The sequence below is a fragment of the Rattus norvegicus genome, chromosome 5 (assembly GCF_021556685.1).
Source record: "Rattus norvegicus strain SHRSP/BbbUtx chromosome 5, alternate assembly SHRSP_T2T, whole genome shotgun sequence".
NCBI lineage: Eukaryota > Metazoa > Chordata > Mammalia > Rodentia > Muridae > Rattus > Rattus norvegicus.
In genome coordinates, this window is record NC_141538.1 from 154,003,820 (window position 1) to 154,019,721 (window position 15,902).

At 52.7% G+C, this 15,902-nt stretch overlaps 1 protein-coding gene across 2 annotated transcripts in view; it reads left to right on the forward strand.

Moving 5' to 3' along the window:
- Nucleotides 1-2,190: 2,190 nt before the first annotated feature.
- Myom3 (myomesin 3) overlaps nucleotides 2,191-15,902 on the forward strand; it is a 50,397-nt gene continuing 36,685 nt past the window's right edge. The window contains 7 exon segments of one of the 2 annotated variants that reach the window (NM_001107987.2): nucleotides 2,191-2,274; nucleotides 4,857-5,035; nucleotides 6,234-6,314; nucleotides 7,182-7,341; nucleotides 8,080-8,237; nucleotides 13,663-13,758; nucleotides 14,472-14,560. In NM_001107987.2, the coding sequence (NP_001101457.2) occupies nucleotides 4,875-5,035; nucleotides 6,234-6,314; nucleotides 7,182-7,341; nucleotides 8,080-8,237; nucleotides 13,663-13,758; nucleotides 14,472-14,560 (745 nt within the window). In that variant the 5' untranslated portion in view covers nucleotides 2,191-2,274; nucleotides 4,857-4,874. 2 annotated transcript variants of the gene reach the window in all.

The window sequence follows — 15,902 nt, forward strand, 5'->3', positions numbered from 1 at the left end:
GACTGAGGTTTGACCATACTTACAAAGGACCCAGTGATATGGGGCTGCATCACCATGCGTGATCAGCTGAGGGATACAGGGGAATGGACCCCAAGCCCAGATGGGTGCGGTGAGACACGCCCTTCAATATCCCCAGAGTTTGAGTGACTAGTAGAGCCCTGGTCTATCAACCGTCTAAACTATGTCTGGTGTTGTGGGGGAGGCCATGGACATTACTGGGACCCTTTCTTTCAGAGGATCCAGTTGGAGACAAGGTCTCAGTGTGTAGCCCAGGCTGGGTCTGGATGCCTGGATCCATCCTCCTCAGCCCCTTGGAGGCTGAGATTACAAATCTGCAGCACCTTGCCCTTCCAGAAGACTGTGAGGCAGTCATCACTGTCCCCTGAAGAAGAGATGAACCGGAACAAGGTGACTTGCTTAAGCGATAAAGCCAGGGACTAAATGGGATCCTGAACAGAATATGAGGTGTCCCCCCAACTCTGCCATGTGCCTGAGTTCGTCCCTTTAGTCTGCCTCAGAGGACAGGGACAACAGGTCAGCACTGTGCTGTGCTGAACAGAGGCACATCACACTTAGCCGTCACAGCAATTGTCTGAGTCCACAGAACTCTTTCTAGACAGGGATCACCATAGGAAACGGGAAAGACAGGGTGGGGTAGGCTTGGAATCATGGCATTCAAAGTGAGGCAGGGAAATTGTCAGTCTCGAGGTAGCCTGGGCTACATAACAAAACCTTGTCTCTAAACAACAACCCCTAAAATATGATTGAGGGCTGGAGAGACGGTTCAGTGTTAGAACACTGGCTGCTCTTCCAGAGGACCCAGGATCAATTCCCAGCCACTCACATGATGGGGTAACCCTCCCTCCTGCTGCTCCTACCGAATCTCTAGCCTTCTCCCCCACTTCCCCACCCTAGTCCCTACCTCCGGGAACTGCCTAGGTCTCCAGCCTGGGTTTAAGGAAAGTGGACACAGTGTTCCCAACTATAGAGTTTGTTTGCAACTGTCCTTCTGATTGCAGGTTACCCTGGGGAGGTTTCCAACTTCTCTGATCTGAATTCCTTCCAGACACACAGACAGCAGCGCCAGGTTACCTGGCTCTCAAACATTTGTATCTTCAGCCTCAGGGGATCTGACGCCCTCTTCTGGCCTCTCAATAACTAGGCATGCGTGTTACTAGGCACACATACAGGCAAGTAAAACACTCGTATACATAAGTTGTCCTTAAGGATAAAGAAGAAAGAAAAGAAAGAAAGGGGGAGGGAGGGAGGGAGGGAGGGAGGGGGAGAGAGAGAGAGAGAGAGAGAGAGAGAGAGAGAGAGAGAGAGAGAGATGTGGAGCAGAACGTGACAGCATCCTCCCCTGGAGTTGCTACACACTGGTCTGGGGAAGAGGGGAATCTGGGAAGCTTAGAAAGGGCTTTTCAAGTAAAGCAGGAGATTAAGATTAGGACTGAAGAGCTCAGTGTTACTCCTCTCTCCCCAGGGAGTCGCCTCTGAACCTGTAGGAGGTGCAGCCAGCAGAGCTGACCTTGGTGCTGTGGTTTGAGGAAGAGGCTAGAAGTGAAGCCATGTTCTCGGACCTGGAGCTGTACAACCTTCCCAGACCTGCACATGCTCTGGAGGGCCATATTCCTTTCCCATGTCTCCCTAGCTCCTGTCCCCACCCCGCCTCACCACACACAACCATGGGCAGACCCGGAGCAGCGCCAACAACTGCTGGGGTGAAAGACAGGAAGAAGCCACACATCTCCACCTTAGTGGAGAGAATCAAAATTTTCACGTTTAGGTCACACTCTCTGTGCTATCTGCATGAAGCCAGGCACTGTGACACTCTCTGTCTCTGGGGAAAGAATTCAGATCTCAGCTGGGAGAAGCTTCCCCAGGGTACCCTGCAACCAGAAGGACAGTTGCAATCCAACTTCTATAGCCGAGAGCATGTGTGTCCAGTTTCCCCAATCCAGGCTGTAGCCCTAGGCATGGCTCTCACTCTGGGCAGGGTGGGGTGGAAAAGCTAGGGGTGGGGGAGGGGCAGCAGGGGGTGGGGGCCACCCCACCTGTTGCTGCTGCCTAGCAGGGCTGGCAGGAAGAGACGGCCCTCCCCTCTGCCTCCACCCTCACCATGCTCCCATCCATTGTCACCGCTCTGTCCCAGCGCTGCTATATTTAAGACGGTTACAAGGCTCCGGGATCACATTCTTCACTCGTCCTCACTGAGCTGAGGGCAGGAAGAGACCAGGGAGCTTCTTACTGTCCTGAGTGGACACCGCTGTTTCTGTGAGTCACATGCAGGGATGCCTGCTGAGGAACACCCCAACTTTCCACAGCGAATGACCTATGGGGGTGGTATCGATGGTACATGTGTAGTGTAGGTAACTCTAGTGTATGTGTGTATCTGTGGTGTATGGGCTTGTGTATGTGTACATGATGCGGGGTGGTCTGTGCATAGGTTTTCATGTATGTGTGTCTACTGTGTAATAGGGGTAGTATTTGTGTGACAATGATGTGTGTGTGTTATAGTGTGTGGGGTATGTGTGTTTGTATGACGTGTGCATCTATAGTGTTTATGTGTGTATTGAAGGCTATGTGTCTGTGTGTGTGTTATAGGGTATGTGTGTATATGTGTGTTATAGGGTATGTGTGTGTATTTTGTAGGGTATATGTTTCTCTGTGTGTGTGTGTGTGTTTTATATAGTATGTGTCTATGTGTGTGTTGTAGGGTTTGTGTCTGTCTTGTGCTATAAGGTGTGTGTGTGTGTGTGTGTGTGTGTGTGTGTGTGTGTGTTCATGTCCTGTAGGGTATGTGTGTATCTATGTGTGTGTCTTTATAGTGTATGTGTGTAAGTATGTTGGGAAAGGAGTTTGTTTGGTAGATTTGAACTTGGCTACCCCAAGTGAAAACAGGGTACCCCGGAACTCCATGCCTCGTTTCACTAGTCTGTGCAGCCCTGGGTCTTCTGAATGTCTCATGGAAGGTCCTCCTTGATATGAAAGCTAAATATAAAGAAAAGGAAAGGCCCTTGGGAATGATACTTGGAACTGGAGTCTTCGCTGTGTGGAGCAGCAGCCAGTCAGGGAGCCCAAGCTGGCAGGTCCAGCAGGTCCAGCAGCAATGGAGTGTGCAGGTTGAATCCTGGTTGTTCGACCCCAGAGGCCGAGAAAAAGCACAGACCCTGCAGTCCCAAATCCTCGGGCTGCCGTGTTCATCCCACACAGGGGATGAGGTCACAGGGCTCTGCAGGGAAAGGAACATCCTCCGCTAACCAGGGCCAGATCATCACAGCCTTGGTGAAGCAAGGAAGCCGTGCCTGTCCCGGCCTGTGCCGACCCACTGGCCAGGGAGCATCCAGTCCCGCTCATACTGCTTCTCATCCTGTGGGAAAGGGCAGTGGAGGCCACTGACCTGTCCTGCTTAATCCCACACTTTAGTCAGTGCTTTAAAAAGCATTCATGGCTCACCACAGAGGACGGGGTCTGAAGGCCAAATGCCAGTGGGCCGCTGTCCTCATTAGGACAGAGAGAGGGCCAGGGCTGATGTCAGAGCACAGGAACCCTCCTTGTTGGCTGGAGCCTTGCTCCCCACCCCCCCACCCCCGGGGTCAACCCTGTGGGCTGAGGAAGAACCGTTAGCGTTAGCATTAGCGTTAGAGTTAGCGTGAGCTGGCTTGGCTAGTTCTCTGCCGGCAGAGATGCTATCTAGCCAGGAGGAGTCACAGCCAGGCCTGAGTGGGCAATTGTCCTCTGGCTCTGCTGAGATGCTTGTCAGGAGCCAAGGGACCTTTGGGAGCGGCCCTTAATGGTTCCCGATTACTGCAAGCCAATGACCTCCCTGATGGTTACAGCTGGGGGCAGCACAGAAAACCAAACTTTAAGCCCATGGGCGACACTCAGTAGCTAAGCCCCACAACCAGGGAGTCATAAGCAGCCTACATACAGGCAGGAACTGAGCAGGAAGAGGAGGCGCTTTCTAAATGAGAAGCAAATTATAGGGTGCAGGTTAAAAAGACCAAAGGGATTAAAGAAGAGACCTTCTAGGCCTCTTGTGTTTTGACAAGGCTTCCGAGGAAGTTGGTGGGAGTGTCTGACACTTAGGTGGGACTCGCTTCTCCAGGCCTTCAGTTAACCTTTTGGTCGCCCATCCCAGGAGTGTGCTGGACACATTTTATCCAAGGGAAAGCCAAGTTATAAAGTCCAAGGCCACTCCCTTAGAAGCAGGAATGAGAAACTAGGGTCACAGGATTGCACCGGGTCACAGACTCATAGTCCCCATACTGTGTATTAACATGGCCCTCAGGCTAAGTCTGGAGGAGTGGCTGGGGTCAGGAAACCAGCGAAGGCTCAAGGGTATGACTAGACAGAGAGAGGATGTCTGCCGGTTCTGAGACTAGACCCAGCCTGGGAGAGCAGCGTGCAGTCTCTCATCATCTGGAAAGCCAAGCCCAGGAGAGAGGGGTGGACAGGACTGCAGCTGGCAGCCAGGGCTCTGCTCCTCACTGGGTCCCTGCTCACCCACTGCCAAGCTACAAGGGACAATAGAGAAGCTGTGTCACTGCGGTCCCTCACCTTCTCAGGCCTCAATCCCTATGCTCCTATAGAACAGGGGTTCTCAACCCCTTTTGGGGAGGGTCACATATCAGATATCCTGCATATTGGATATTTGTATTACAATTCACAACGGCAAAATTACATAAAATACTTTTATGGTTGGGGCCACCACACCATGAGGAACTGTATTAGAGGGCGGCAGCATTAAGAAAGTTGGAACCACTGCTGTACAGAGAAACAACCTCTCGTGCACGCGCCCGGAGCACTTGGGAAGGGTAGGACGGCTGACCATGCATGCACCTTGGTTTTGACAGGTTATTGTGCTTGCAGCCATGACTCTGCCCCACAGTCCTGGAAGTGCCGGGGAGCCCCAAGCCTCGCAGACCGTGCAGGTCCACAGGCTGGAGCACAAGCATGAGGAGGAGCAGAAGGAGGAGCGGGAGCACAGCCTGCGTATGGGCTCTTCTGTGCAGAGACGAACCTACCGCAGCAGGTGTGCCCTGGCCCTGTGGCCCCTCCTGGCCGTGGCTCCACCCCAGGACCCCAATTTGAAGGGGATGCATAACACGTCTGTCCAGAGACTGCCATCTTAGATGGGTAGCACAGGCCCACCTTCTGAGATACCCCACACCCCCAACTGAGTAAAAGTGACAAGGGGGCAGTCTTCTACAGAGAGGAGACACAGTGCCTCAGGAAGTGTGTTGGGGACTTTTTGTCCCCATGACAAAGTACCTGAAAAACACATTAGGAGAAGAAGAGTGAAGTTTTTGTTGATTTATTTTGTTAGTGTTTGTTTTCCTAGCCCTTTATGGGCTTTATGGGGTGCACTTCAGTCTTAGCTCTATTGCTTTGAAGCTGACGAGAGGCAGAACAAACATTATGCTGGCAGGGTAGCCAGGAACACAGAAAGAAAGAGGGAGGGAGGGAGGGAGGGAGGGAGGGAGGGAGGGAGGGAGGGAGGGAGGGAGGGAGGGAGGGAGGGAAGGAAGGAAGGAAGGTGGAGCCTGGACCAAGGCAAAGCCCCCATAACCTACTTCCTACACCTCTAGATGTTTTTCTTCTGCTTTCTATAAAACCACCAAACTGAACCCATCAGGGATTGGTAATAATGAGTACACAGTTCCTGTGGCCCCCATGGTCCTGTGGTCCTCGTGGTCCTGTGGCCCCTGTGGCCTCTGTGGCCCTTGTGGTCCCTGTGGTCCTGTGGTCCCTGTAGCTCCCATGGTCTCTGTGGTCCTGTGATCCCTGTAGCCTCCATTGTCCCCGTGGTCCTGTGGCCCCTGTGGTCCCTGTGGCCTCTGTGGTACCTGTAGCCCCCATGGTCCTGTGGCCTCCGTGGTCCCCGTGGTCACTGTTGTCCCTGTGGTCCTATGGTCCCTGTGACCCTGTGGCCCCTGCGGTCCTGTGGCCCCCATGCTCCCTATGGTGCAGCCCCTTCTCAGTGAGTATCTCCAACAGCTGAGGCCTAAGTTGCCAACACAAGTCCTTAGGGGATGCCTCATATCCTAAAAGGAGGCTCAGCCCTGTCCAGGGTGGGTAGACATCCTTGCTCTCTGAGACCCCCACATCGAGAGGGAGGTTCAGTCTGAGAAGGGAGCTCAGGGTTGCCTCTGGTACCCTAATGTACGGCCATGGTCTCAGGGACCCCAGGAAACTCCCCCAAGATCCGTGACCTCCCTTTCTCCTGCCAGTGAGGAGGAACAGCAGTTCAGCCCTGAAGACTATGCCCTGGCTGCTGCCCTGGCCCTCACAGCCTCCTCAGAGTTGTCCTGGTAAGTCACACTGTCACTGGACAAGGAAGGGCTGTTTTATCTTGACCCTGTCCCTGGTCTCCAGTCCCCTACCTCTCCGTGGGCTCCCACTGACACACAATGGATCTGTCCAAAGTTCCATTTGGAGGAGAAGGCCTGAGAGGAGTACGAACCAGACACTGTGAGGCCAAGCCTCACACCACCCCCTGGACAAGTCCCCACGGCAAGAAATGACTGTCCCCAAGCAGCCAGTCTCATTACCACAAGGTTTCAGAGAGGAACTTTGGTCATGGGGTACGGGCTGGTAACATTCACAAGCAAGGGAAGGTCCCTGCATGCCTGTGACCAGAGGGACCAAAACTCTGGGACACAGCCATGCTGTCCTTAAGCAAATCATTGGACTTTCCTGCCCTGTGAAATGAGGAGGGGACATCTGTCCACTTGGACACATTGAAAACCGGCCAATTGTTTGTTAAGGAGTCTTACACGCTCCGTTCCTAACTACACACTCACTAAACTCTGGCCGTAACACGCACACAGCTACATGTGCGCTTTTTTGAGACAAGGTTTTACATGGACTAGGCTAGCCTCAAGCTTGCTACATAGCCAAAGATAGCCTTGAACTTCCGGTCCTCCTTTCTCCTGAGTGCTGGGGCTGAAAGCATGTGTATTATACGGTGCTGTAGATCACACCCAAGGGCTCTGCGCATTTGAGACAAGCACTCTGCTAACTGAGCCACATCCCCCAGTCTCCTTCCACTGTGTCTGCCAGATCCAAGGATACAAGGCTGAGCTTCTCCCTAAAGGGTATTTCCAAGTACCGCTAGCGTGTGAGTGCGGGGTAGGACTGCTCCGGCCTCTACGGTATGTCTGAGTCCTGTCTTACAGGGAAGCTAAATTGAGACGCCAGACCACCAGAGTAGAGCTGGAGGAGCGTGGACAGAAGCGGATTGGCTTTGGCAATGACTTAGAGCGGATGGAGATGGCCTTCCTACGGACGCAGAGACTGCTGCGTCAGAGACGAGACAGGAAGGCCCTGCGACAACGGGTGAGGCAGGCGCTGGGGAGACCCCAGCCTTGAATCTGACCCCTGCCCATGCTCCATCCTCACTCCTCCCCCTTCTGCACTTTTATTCAGGAAAAGGCCCTAGATTCCGATTCTGATGCCCCTACCCTTAGCTAGGTGACCTGAGAAAAGTTCGGGCTCTTCTTGAGCCTCAGTTTCCCCTCCGTGACTCGGACGTGGTTATGGCAGCTCTGTGCTGAGGTAGAAATCAAATGAGCTTAGATTTTTTTTAGAGCGACTTCCTAGGGTCTAGAAGACCAATTGTGGAAGGTCTGAGGTCCCTTCCCTGCGCCCTGCCCAGGTCACACTTCACAGGGCTTCTTTACATAACCCCTGTGTGCTTCACAGATTGATTTACTCCTCGCCACAATCCCTACAGAGATGAGCAAATAAGTCTCTTCACTGTCCTCATTTTATAGGCGATAAGAATGAGGCTCTGGGGGCTGGGGATTTAGCTCAGTGGTAGAGCGCTTACCTAGGAAGCGCAAGGCCCTGGGTTCGGTCCCCAGCTCCGAAAAAAAGAACCAAAAAAAAAAAAAAAAAAAAAAAAGAATGAGGTTCTGCCTGTACTCCCTTAACATATTCCCTAGAGCACATTCCCTGCCCATTGAGCAGCACTGCCTCAAGATGGTGGGGATGAGGGCTCAACCAGTGTCAGGGGGCAATGTGGTGGGGAAGCCATCCCTGGCCTCTGGAAGTCACACCCCCCTTCACCTCCAGACAGAGCAGAAGGTCCTGGAGGCCAAGGAACTGATTGAGCTGTGCTCTGGCCGGGGCCCCTGGTTCTGGATCCCACTTCGATCGCACGCTGTCTGGGAGTACACCACAGTACTGCTGACCTGCACCATCCAGGGTTCATTTCCATTCCAGGTCACCTGGTAAGCCCCTCGGGCTGGAGATGAGTCTTCGAGTTATTCGGGGGTCTCCCATCTTCACCCAAGGTTCCTCTGCTTCAGCAAGGCAGACTCTGAGTTCCGCCCACCCTACACACAGAGCAAGAACAGCTGCCTGAGAGTCTCAGACCGGCTTGGGACTTAGTTATTCTTAGCCTGGGTGGGGAAGATGGGAGCCCCCTGGAGAGCCAGCCCTTGTAAAAATATGATTCCGTGACCTGAGAAGGCAGCTGCTCTGTGCTGGGCATCTTCAGTTCTGGGAGTCAGAAGAGAAAGCCCAGAAGCTAGGGAGGAGGTGGGGAGGGCAGGACCCTGCTGAGAGGATGGGCTCAGATCTAGAGTGTGAGCCAAAAGCCAGGCCTAGCTTTCTCTCCTGCCACAGAGTCAGGGCGTGGCCACAGATAGATGACTTAACCCCTTGGATCTGCTTCTGGTTTTGCTTCTGCTTCCAGCCCAGATAATAGGCTGAGGACCCTTATGCAGCTGATTCAGGCTAAGAGTTTAATGCCCCTCAGAAGTGCCTCAGAACTTGACAAAAGCTGGGAAAGAACCAGGCATGGTTGGTGGCGCATGCGTGTGATGCCAGCATGCAAGAGACTGAGGCAGGAGGGTCACGTCTAGAAAAGAGAAGTGGGAAGAGCTGGGAAGACAGGAGACAGCATTTCTTGAAGCATACCAGCACCCCAGACGCCTTATAGCTGGGGGATCCTCTGAGCAAGGTGCTGGAGATGGGGTGCTTGTGGCCACTTCCTAAGGAGCCATTGTCCACAGAGTGGAGTCCCTGATTGCTGGGTCTTAGAACTACTGCCAGCAGGCCACAGATTAAGAAAGGAGTTTCAACAATAGTCGTCATCAGAATCACCATCCCAGGCCCTGTCAGGGTCTCACTCTTTTTTTTTTTTTTTTTTTTTTTTTTTGTTCTTTTTTTCGGAGCTGGGGACCGAACCCAGGGCCTTGCGCTTCCTAGGCAAGCTCTCTACCACTGAGCTAAATCCCCAACCCCAGGGTCTCACTCTTAAAGAATACTCTGCCCAGGGAGAACTGGCCACAGAGAAGTATTTTCAGGGTCCTGCTCAGATCATTGTGGAGAGGGCGAGAGAGGAAGGAAATGGTTATCCTGGCCTGAAATGTCCAGGAAGGCTCCTCAGAAGAGGCGGCATGGGAGCAGGAGGATGAATATCACATGGTCCAAAAACAGAAGTAGAAGGCATCATCTCGCTGGGACCACCTTTACACAGACGGGCACTCTGGTCCCATCTGAACCTTATCTGAAGTCGCATAGCCAAAGTGGACCAGGATTCAGATTTGGGGGTTCTCCTAGCAGTCACAAAAGCAAGAGAGCAACAGGTTAGGGTTTTGGAGGGGTCTGCTGTTTTATTGTTGTTTTTAACTTAAAGCACACAGGTGCTTGAAGAGGGGAAACGTAGGCGGGTCACGACCAAGGGTGACATCTGAAGGAAGCTGGCCTCCAGGCTGGCCAGTTCCAGCTGGCACACTTTCAAAGTCATGCACTGGACACTGTGCTGGGCAACGGGGTGCTGTGGAGACCAAGGCAGTCCCACCTGCCAGTGGCTGGCCCCAGTAAGAGGTCTGCTTCCAACTCAAGTCTGGGCTAAGTCAGCAGAGGGCAGGGCAGAAACCGCTGGCTGTCTACCTGTGGCCAAACCCCACCCACCCTGGCACTTAAGCCCACATCTATGGCATTCCATAGGAGCCTCTAGGAGGGGGGCTGGTTTCTGCTCCAGCTAGCAAGGCCAGCACCACAGAGCCAAGCGTTCTTGAGAGGGTAGAAGCCAAGGCCAGACCCACTGACTTGGTGACCCCTGAGGTTCCTGGCTTGGTGATCCTGGATCAGAACCATAAGACTGGTCTCTGAGGGCGTGTTCCTGTTCAAGAGCCAGGCTTGTCAGGAGAGTGTGTTCACTCAGTACCTACTGAGCATTTCCTAGATGCAGAAGCACTGAGAGGACTCAAACGTGCAGCGTTACCCTAGTGAGGCAGACAGGCTGAGCACTTGGTTACAGTTGCTGAGGACGGACTAGCTACGTAGGGCAGGCAGGGGTGGGGGTGGGGGTGGGATCTGTTCTCAGGATGGTGCATACTTGGGACCGCCGCACATGAACAAGAAGAAACCCAAGAATACCCCTGGGTATTTGGGGGAGCTCAGTGCTCAGAGGCGTGCTAGGAAAAGGCAAAGGGAGGAGACAGCAACTGCTAGAAGTACCCTTTAAAAATGTAATCTAGGGTTGGGGATTTAGCTCAGTGGTAGAGCGCTTGCCTAGCAAGTGCAAGGCCCTGGGTTCGGTCCCCAGCTCCGAAAAAATGGAAAAATATGTAATCTAGGGTTGGAGAGATGGCTTAATGGTTAAAAATGAATACTGCTCTTTCAAAGGACCAGAGTTCAATTCCCAGCACCCGTGTTGGTAGCTCATAACTGTCCACAACCCCAGCTCAACGGAAGTCAAAGACTCTGGCTCCTTTGGGCTTTGCATTAACACAATTCCCCACATACCTCCTGCACATAAGTTTTTTTTTTAATTAAAAATAAAAGGCAAGGCAGTGGTTCTAGGACAAGAGTAAGACCCTGTCTCAAAAAACAATAAGTAGATAGATGGATAGATAGATAGATAGATAGATAGATAGATAGATAGATAGATAGATAGATAGAATAGATTAGAATAGAAAGAATAGACCATGTAATCAAAATATACCAGGAGAATAAGCATAGAGACACAAACCTGTGATCCCTGGCCTCTGGAGGCTAACACAGGAAGGCCACAAGTCTGAAACTGACCTGCGCTGCCCAGTAAGGCAATATCTCAAAGTTAACAATGGAAATTTTAGGCAAATAGTAAGTCACTTTCTTGAGGCCGCTAGGCTGGAGGGGCAGGCAGGATGAGGCTCAGGGTCTGGCAGCTGCTGCGCCTTGAGAGGAAGGCAGACCCTGGACAGCCAGAGGTGTCTGGAATGTTTCCGACAGGTGTGGCTAGTGGGCCTGGCCCTCGGAGCCTGGAGAGATGTGTGCCCAGATTAGGCACTGCCCTCCCAACAGGAGACTTAGATGGGCCCCTTTCCTAAATGGGTACAGCCTGGGGACAGCGTGGATGTGCCACTGTTCCGTGGCCATGGAGATAAATAGAGCAGCCAGAGAAACAGGCCAGGGCCAAGAAGGCTGGTCCTGAGGCTGGGGCGCCCTCTGTCTGCAAGAAGACACCTTCCTCTTCAACCTCATCTGTCTATGCTCGAGCCGGAAGAGGCATTTCTGCATTCACCCCTGAGACACACATACCACACAAGGCACCAACACTGCCACTGCTGCCACCACCAGAACACAAAAAACTAGAGGTTGTTTCGAGTCCAGCACTTGCCTAGCACTTATAGGCCTAGGAGTCAATGCCTAGCCGAAGTATACACATATGCATATGCATACACACACATGCACACACACACACGCACACACATATGCACATACACATATGCGCACACACATGCACACACAAGCACATACACACATGCACACACATACATGCACACTCACACACATATGCACACTCACACACATGCACACACGCATGCACATACACATATGCACACACACATGCACACATATGCACATACACATATGCACATACACACATGCACACACATACATGTACACTCACACACATATGCACACTCACACACATGCACACACATGCACACATACACATGCACACTCACACACATGCACACACACACACACACACACACACACACAACACCAGTATCCAGGTCCTATACCCAGAACTCCTAATTTTACTGGGACACAGCACTAGCCACTGGCTGCTCTGTCCACAGCCTCCCAGCCTTCTTCCAGTCACAGGACACAGAGGTGGTCAAACTGATGCAAAATGGGTCAGCTGTGGCCATGTGGCACCTGTCCCCACTTGCTGTTGACCATTGTCATAGGACCAACCAGCCTCCCAAAGGCAGGGCAAGAAGACAGGTAGTATTTTGGGATGCTCCAGGATAAATCCTGTTTCTTTAGCATTAGAACAGTGATTCTCAATCTCCCTAACACTGGGCCCTTTAATACACCTTCTCATATAGTGGTGACCCCCAACCATACAATTATTTCATTGCTGCTTCTTAGCTGTAACTTTGCTACTGCTATGAGTTGTATTTCCCGATGGTCTCAGGCGACCCCTGTGAAAGGGTCACTGGAGTCTCAAGGGGGTTGCGACCCAAAGGTTGAGAACCACTGGTTTAGAGGGCCCTGATATGGCAAAGCAATGTATGCTCTCTGATGCAGGCCCCACAAGGCTTGCGTTCCAACACTGTCCATAATAAAAAGCCTTCGGTGTCATTGAGACAATTCTGGGTCTCATGCATGGTCTAGGCAAACATCCCACATGCAGCCTGTACCCCACCCCCAGCTCCAGGCAAAGACCTTTAACTTTCCTTGGGTGGTTTAATTGACAGCTAAAATTAGAGAAAGAAAGCCAGATGTGGAGGTGCATGCCTGTTACCCCAGCCTTCAAAAGGCTGATCCCTGAGGATCTCAAATCCAAGGCTCATATGAACTACATAGTGACCCTGTCTCCAAAGAAGATGGAGGAGGACCTTGGAAAGAGGAGAGGGGAAGGGGATGGAGGAGAGGGGAGGGAGATAGAGAAGGATGGGGGGGGGAGTGGGAGAGGAGAGAAAGAGGAAGCAGCAGCAACTAGGCTTGGTAGCTGCACACTTGTGACCCTAGCACTTGAGAGACAAAGGCAGTAGTATTAGCGGTCTGTGGTCATCCTCGGCTATGTTTCTAAATAAAAGGATATCCTTGGCTACTTGAGACCCAATCTCAAAACTAAGGGGAAGCAACAGCAACTAGGCTTGGTAGCTGCACACTTTACAACCCTAGCATTTGAGAGACAAAGGCAGGAGTGTTAGTGGTTTGTGGTCATCCTTGGCTGTATTTCTAAATCAGGGCTAACCTGGGCTACATGAGACCCACTCTCAAAGCTTCAATAAAGAAATAGCAGTACTTATAAGCATCTGCCCTGGGGAGTTATAAAGAGAGGCTTGGAGCTCTCATTGGTACAGGCCCCTCAAAGAGGAGTTCAAATACAAGGCCTTGTCTCTGGTGTGCCCGGGAGCGCCTCCGGCAGCTACTCCGGACTCAAACGGATCTTTGAGCATCTACAGTGAGCAGGACCAAGGAAGTGTTACCCTATCTCAGGGGCGCAGGAACCCTGCAGAGGCAACCCCATGTACAGGGCCAGCCCAATGCATTCCCATTTTCCAGATGAGGACAACTGAGTCTGGCAGTGAAAGTTCCACCAGGGGGGTAGCCAGATGGGGAGCAGCACATTGCCGAGGCTAGAATCCCGGTCTGAAAGCTGCATCCCACCAACTCACCACAGCTACTGTGTCTCCACAGGTACAAGGACGACATCCAGATCGATCCCCGCCTCTTTCCTGCCGGCAAATACCGAATCACCAACAACTACGGACTGCTCACCCTGGAGATCAGGAGGTAAAAACACAGGCAGAGCGCGGCCCATCCCCCATGACTCGGATCCCAACACCACTGAGGCTGGGCTCTGGCACCCCGATTTAGCCATCCTCAGAGGGCCTAAGGGACCAGGGGGAAACTTGTGGATCGAGCAAGAGAGATCTTACCTGAGGTGCCAGGGAACGCTGGGCACCGAAGGGCTCTTGGTTTGCTGATGGGGCCAGAGAGGCACATTCTCCCGCCTACTCCGTCAGGGTTCCTGGGACAGGAACCAGTCAAGCTTCTCTGAGGCACATGTGGGGTTCTTCTGGCTGCTGATGAGACCCAGGCCTGAAATAGAAGGTGTGGGCACTGTACCTGGCTCTGGCATGGACCTAGGCCTCAGCAAGTCTGCTGCCCAGTGTGAACAGAGGAAACTCTGTTCATGAGTTTTGAAGTGGAGATGTCAATAGGGCTGGAAGGCAGAGCCTGAACGAGGTGCAGACAGCTGGGTTAATGTCAGTTGCTGTGTGACTCTGGGAGAATCGCTCCACCTCTCTGGTAATAACGCGGCAGTATGCTACATGATGTTTTCAGATCCCTTTCCCGTGTCATATCCCTAGTGTTTCACAGAAATCCAGGGTCCATCCCAAAGACACACAGCCCTGGGTCTTCCCCGCGTGCCACACCCAGCGGGGTGTGTGTTCCTCATGGAGCCTAGCATCCTCTGGGATTCCCCCCTCCCTCCTTTTCAGGTGCACGGTTGAGGACTCAGCCACCTACACTGTGCTGGTGAAGAACGCCTTTGGCCAGGCCTCTTCCTTTGCCAAAGTCCTCATCCGCAGTAAGTCCATCCATCCCCAACAGACCAGGCCCCACAAGCCGATGGCCATCAGAAAGCCATGAACCTAAGATAGTACTTTAGCTGAGACTGGGGACCTGGAGCCTCCTCTCTCAGACTAGCAAGGCCAACTAGGTGAGTTGATGGTGGAAGTTGATGAGAAGACAGAAGCTCTGTCCCTGGGGAGTGTGTGGAGAGCCACCAGGAGGAAAAGGAAGGATCACCCCTCCCCAGAGCTCTCATTATGCATCGAGTACATACAGTCTGTCTCTATCCTATGCTGGCCTTGACCTGACCTCTGTCTGCAGAGTCAAGCAGGCATGGGTCAGTCACTAAGCTTTGTGTGACGTAGGTAAATGGATTAGAAAGGGGGACTGTGGGGTTGGGGATTTAGCTCAGTGGTAGAGCGCTTGCCTAGCAAGCGCAAGGCCCTGGGTTCGGTCCCCAGCTCCGAAAAAAAAGAAAAAATAAAAGAAAGGGGGACTGTCCTACAAGTGGGGGACAGAACAGACCGGGTTTCAGGCCTCACTGCCCCTGACAGACCTCCATGAAGAACCCAGCCAACTGTTCCAGGTGACCTTGACAGTCCATCTCCATAGCCTGTTAGAGCCGGCCCAGATGAGGGCCTCCAAGAGAGCACCCAGGAGCAAAGGCTGTGCCCTCCCTACTCCCTTCCCACTGCCCCTCCTGGCTTTCTCCTGTGTGCTTTGCTATTGGACTCATCCCTCCTTGACATTGCTCTGTGACTATTCAAAAGTCACAGCTTACAGCAGGTCGGATACATAGGCTTCAGCCAGACCTGGGCTCCCATTCTGGCTCTGCCTTAGGTTCAGGGGGGCCTGGACCAGCCTCTAACCTCTCGGAGCCAGACGCTCATGTCTGGTCAGCAGATAAGTTTGACATGCAGCTCTTGGGAGAAGATGTTGTCTTTTGTCCCTTTGTGAATGCCATACCTGGCCTTAAGGGCTTTGGAGTGAGAGGCCCCAGGTGGTCTATTCTCTCAGTGTGTGTGTGTGTGTGTGTGTGTGTGTGTGTGTGTGTGTGTGTGTCTATCTCTACATCTCTATTTCTGTCTCTTTATCTCTGTCTCTCTCTCTGTTCCTCTCTGCCCTCCCCCACGTCTGTCTGTCTCCCCTGCCCAACCAGGGCAGCTGTCCAGCCCTGCCCTCCTAGCCTGTCACAGTCTTGTTAGACTGTCCTTTGCAGTCCTCTACTGTCTGTGCATTCCTGAGATAGCTCCTGGGAGGCAGCTGTCCCAGTCACCCGGCCAGGTTCTCCGTGTAGACATTTGAGCTGCCCCATAGGCTATGCCCAGAGTGAAACCCAAGGTCATACACTGTGTCTC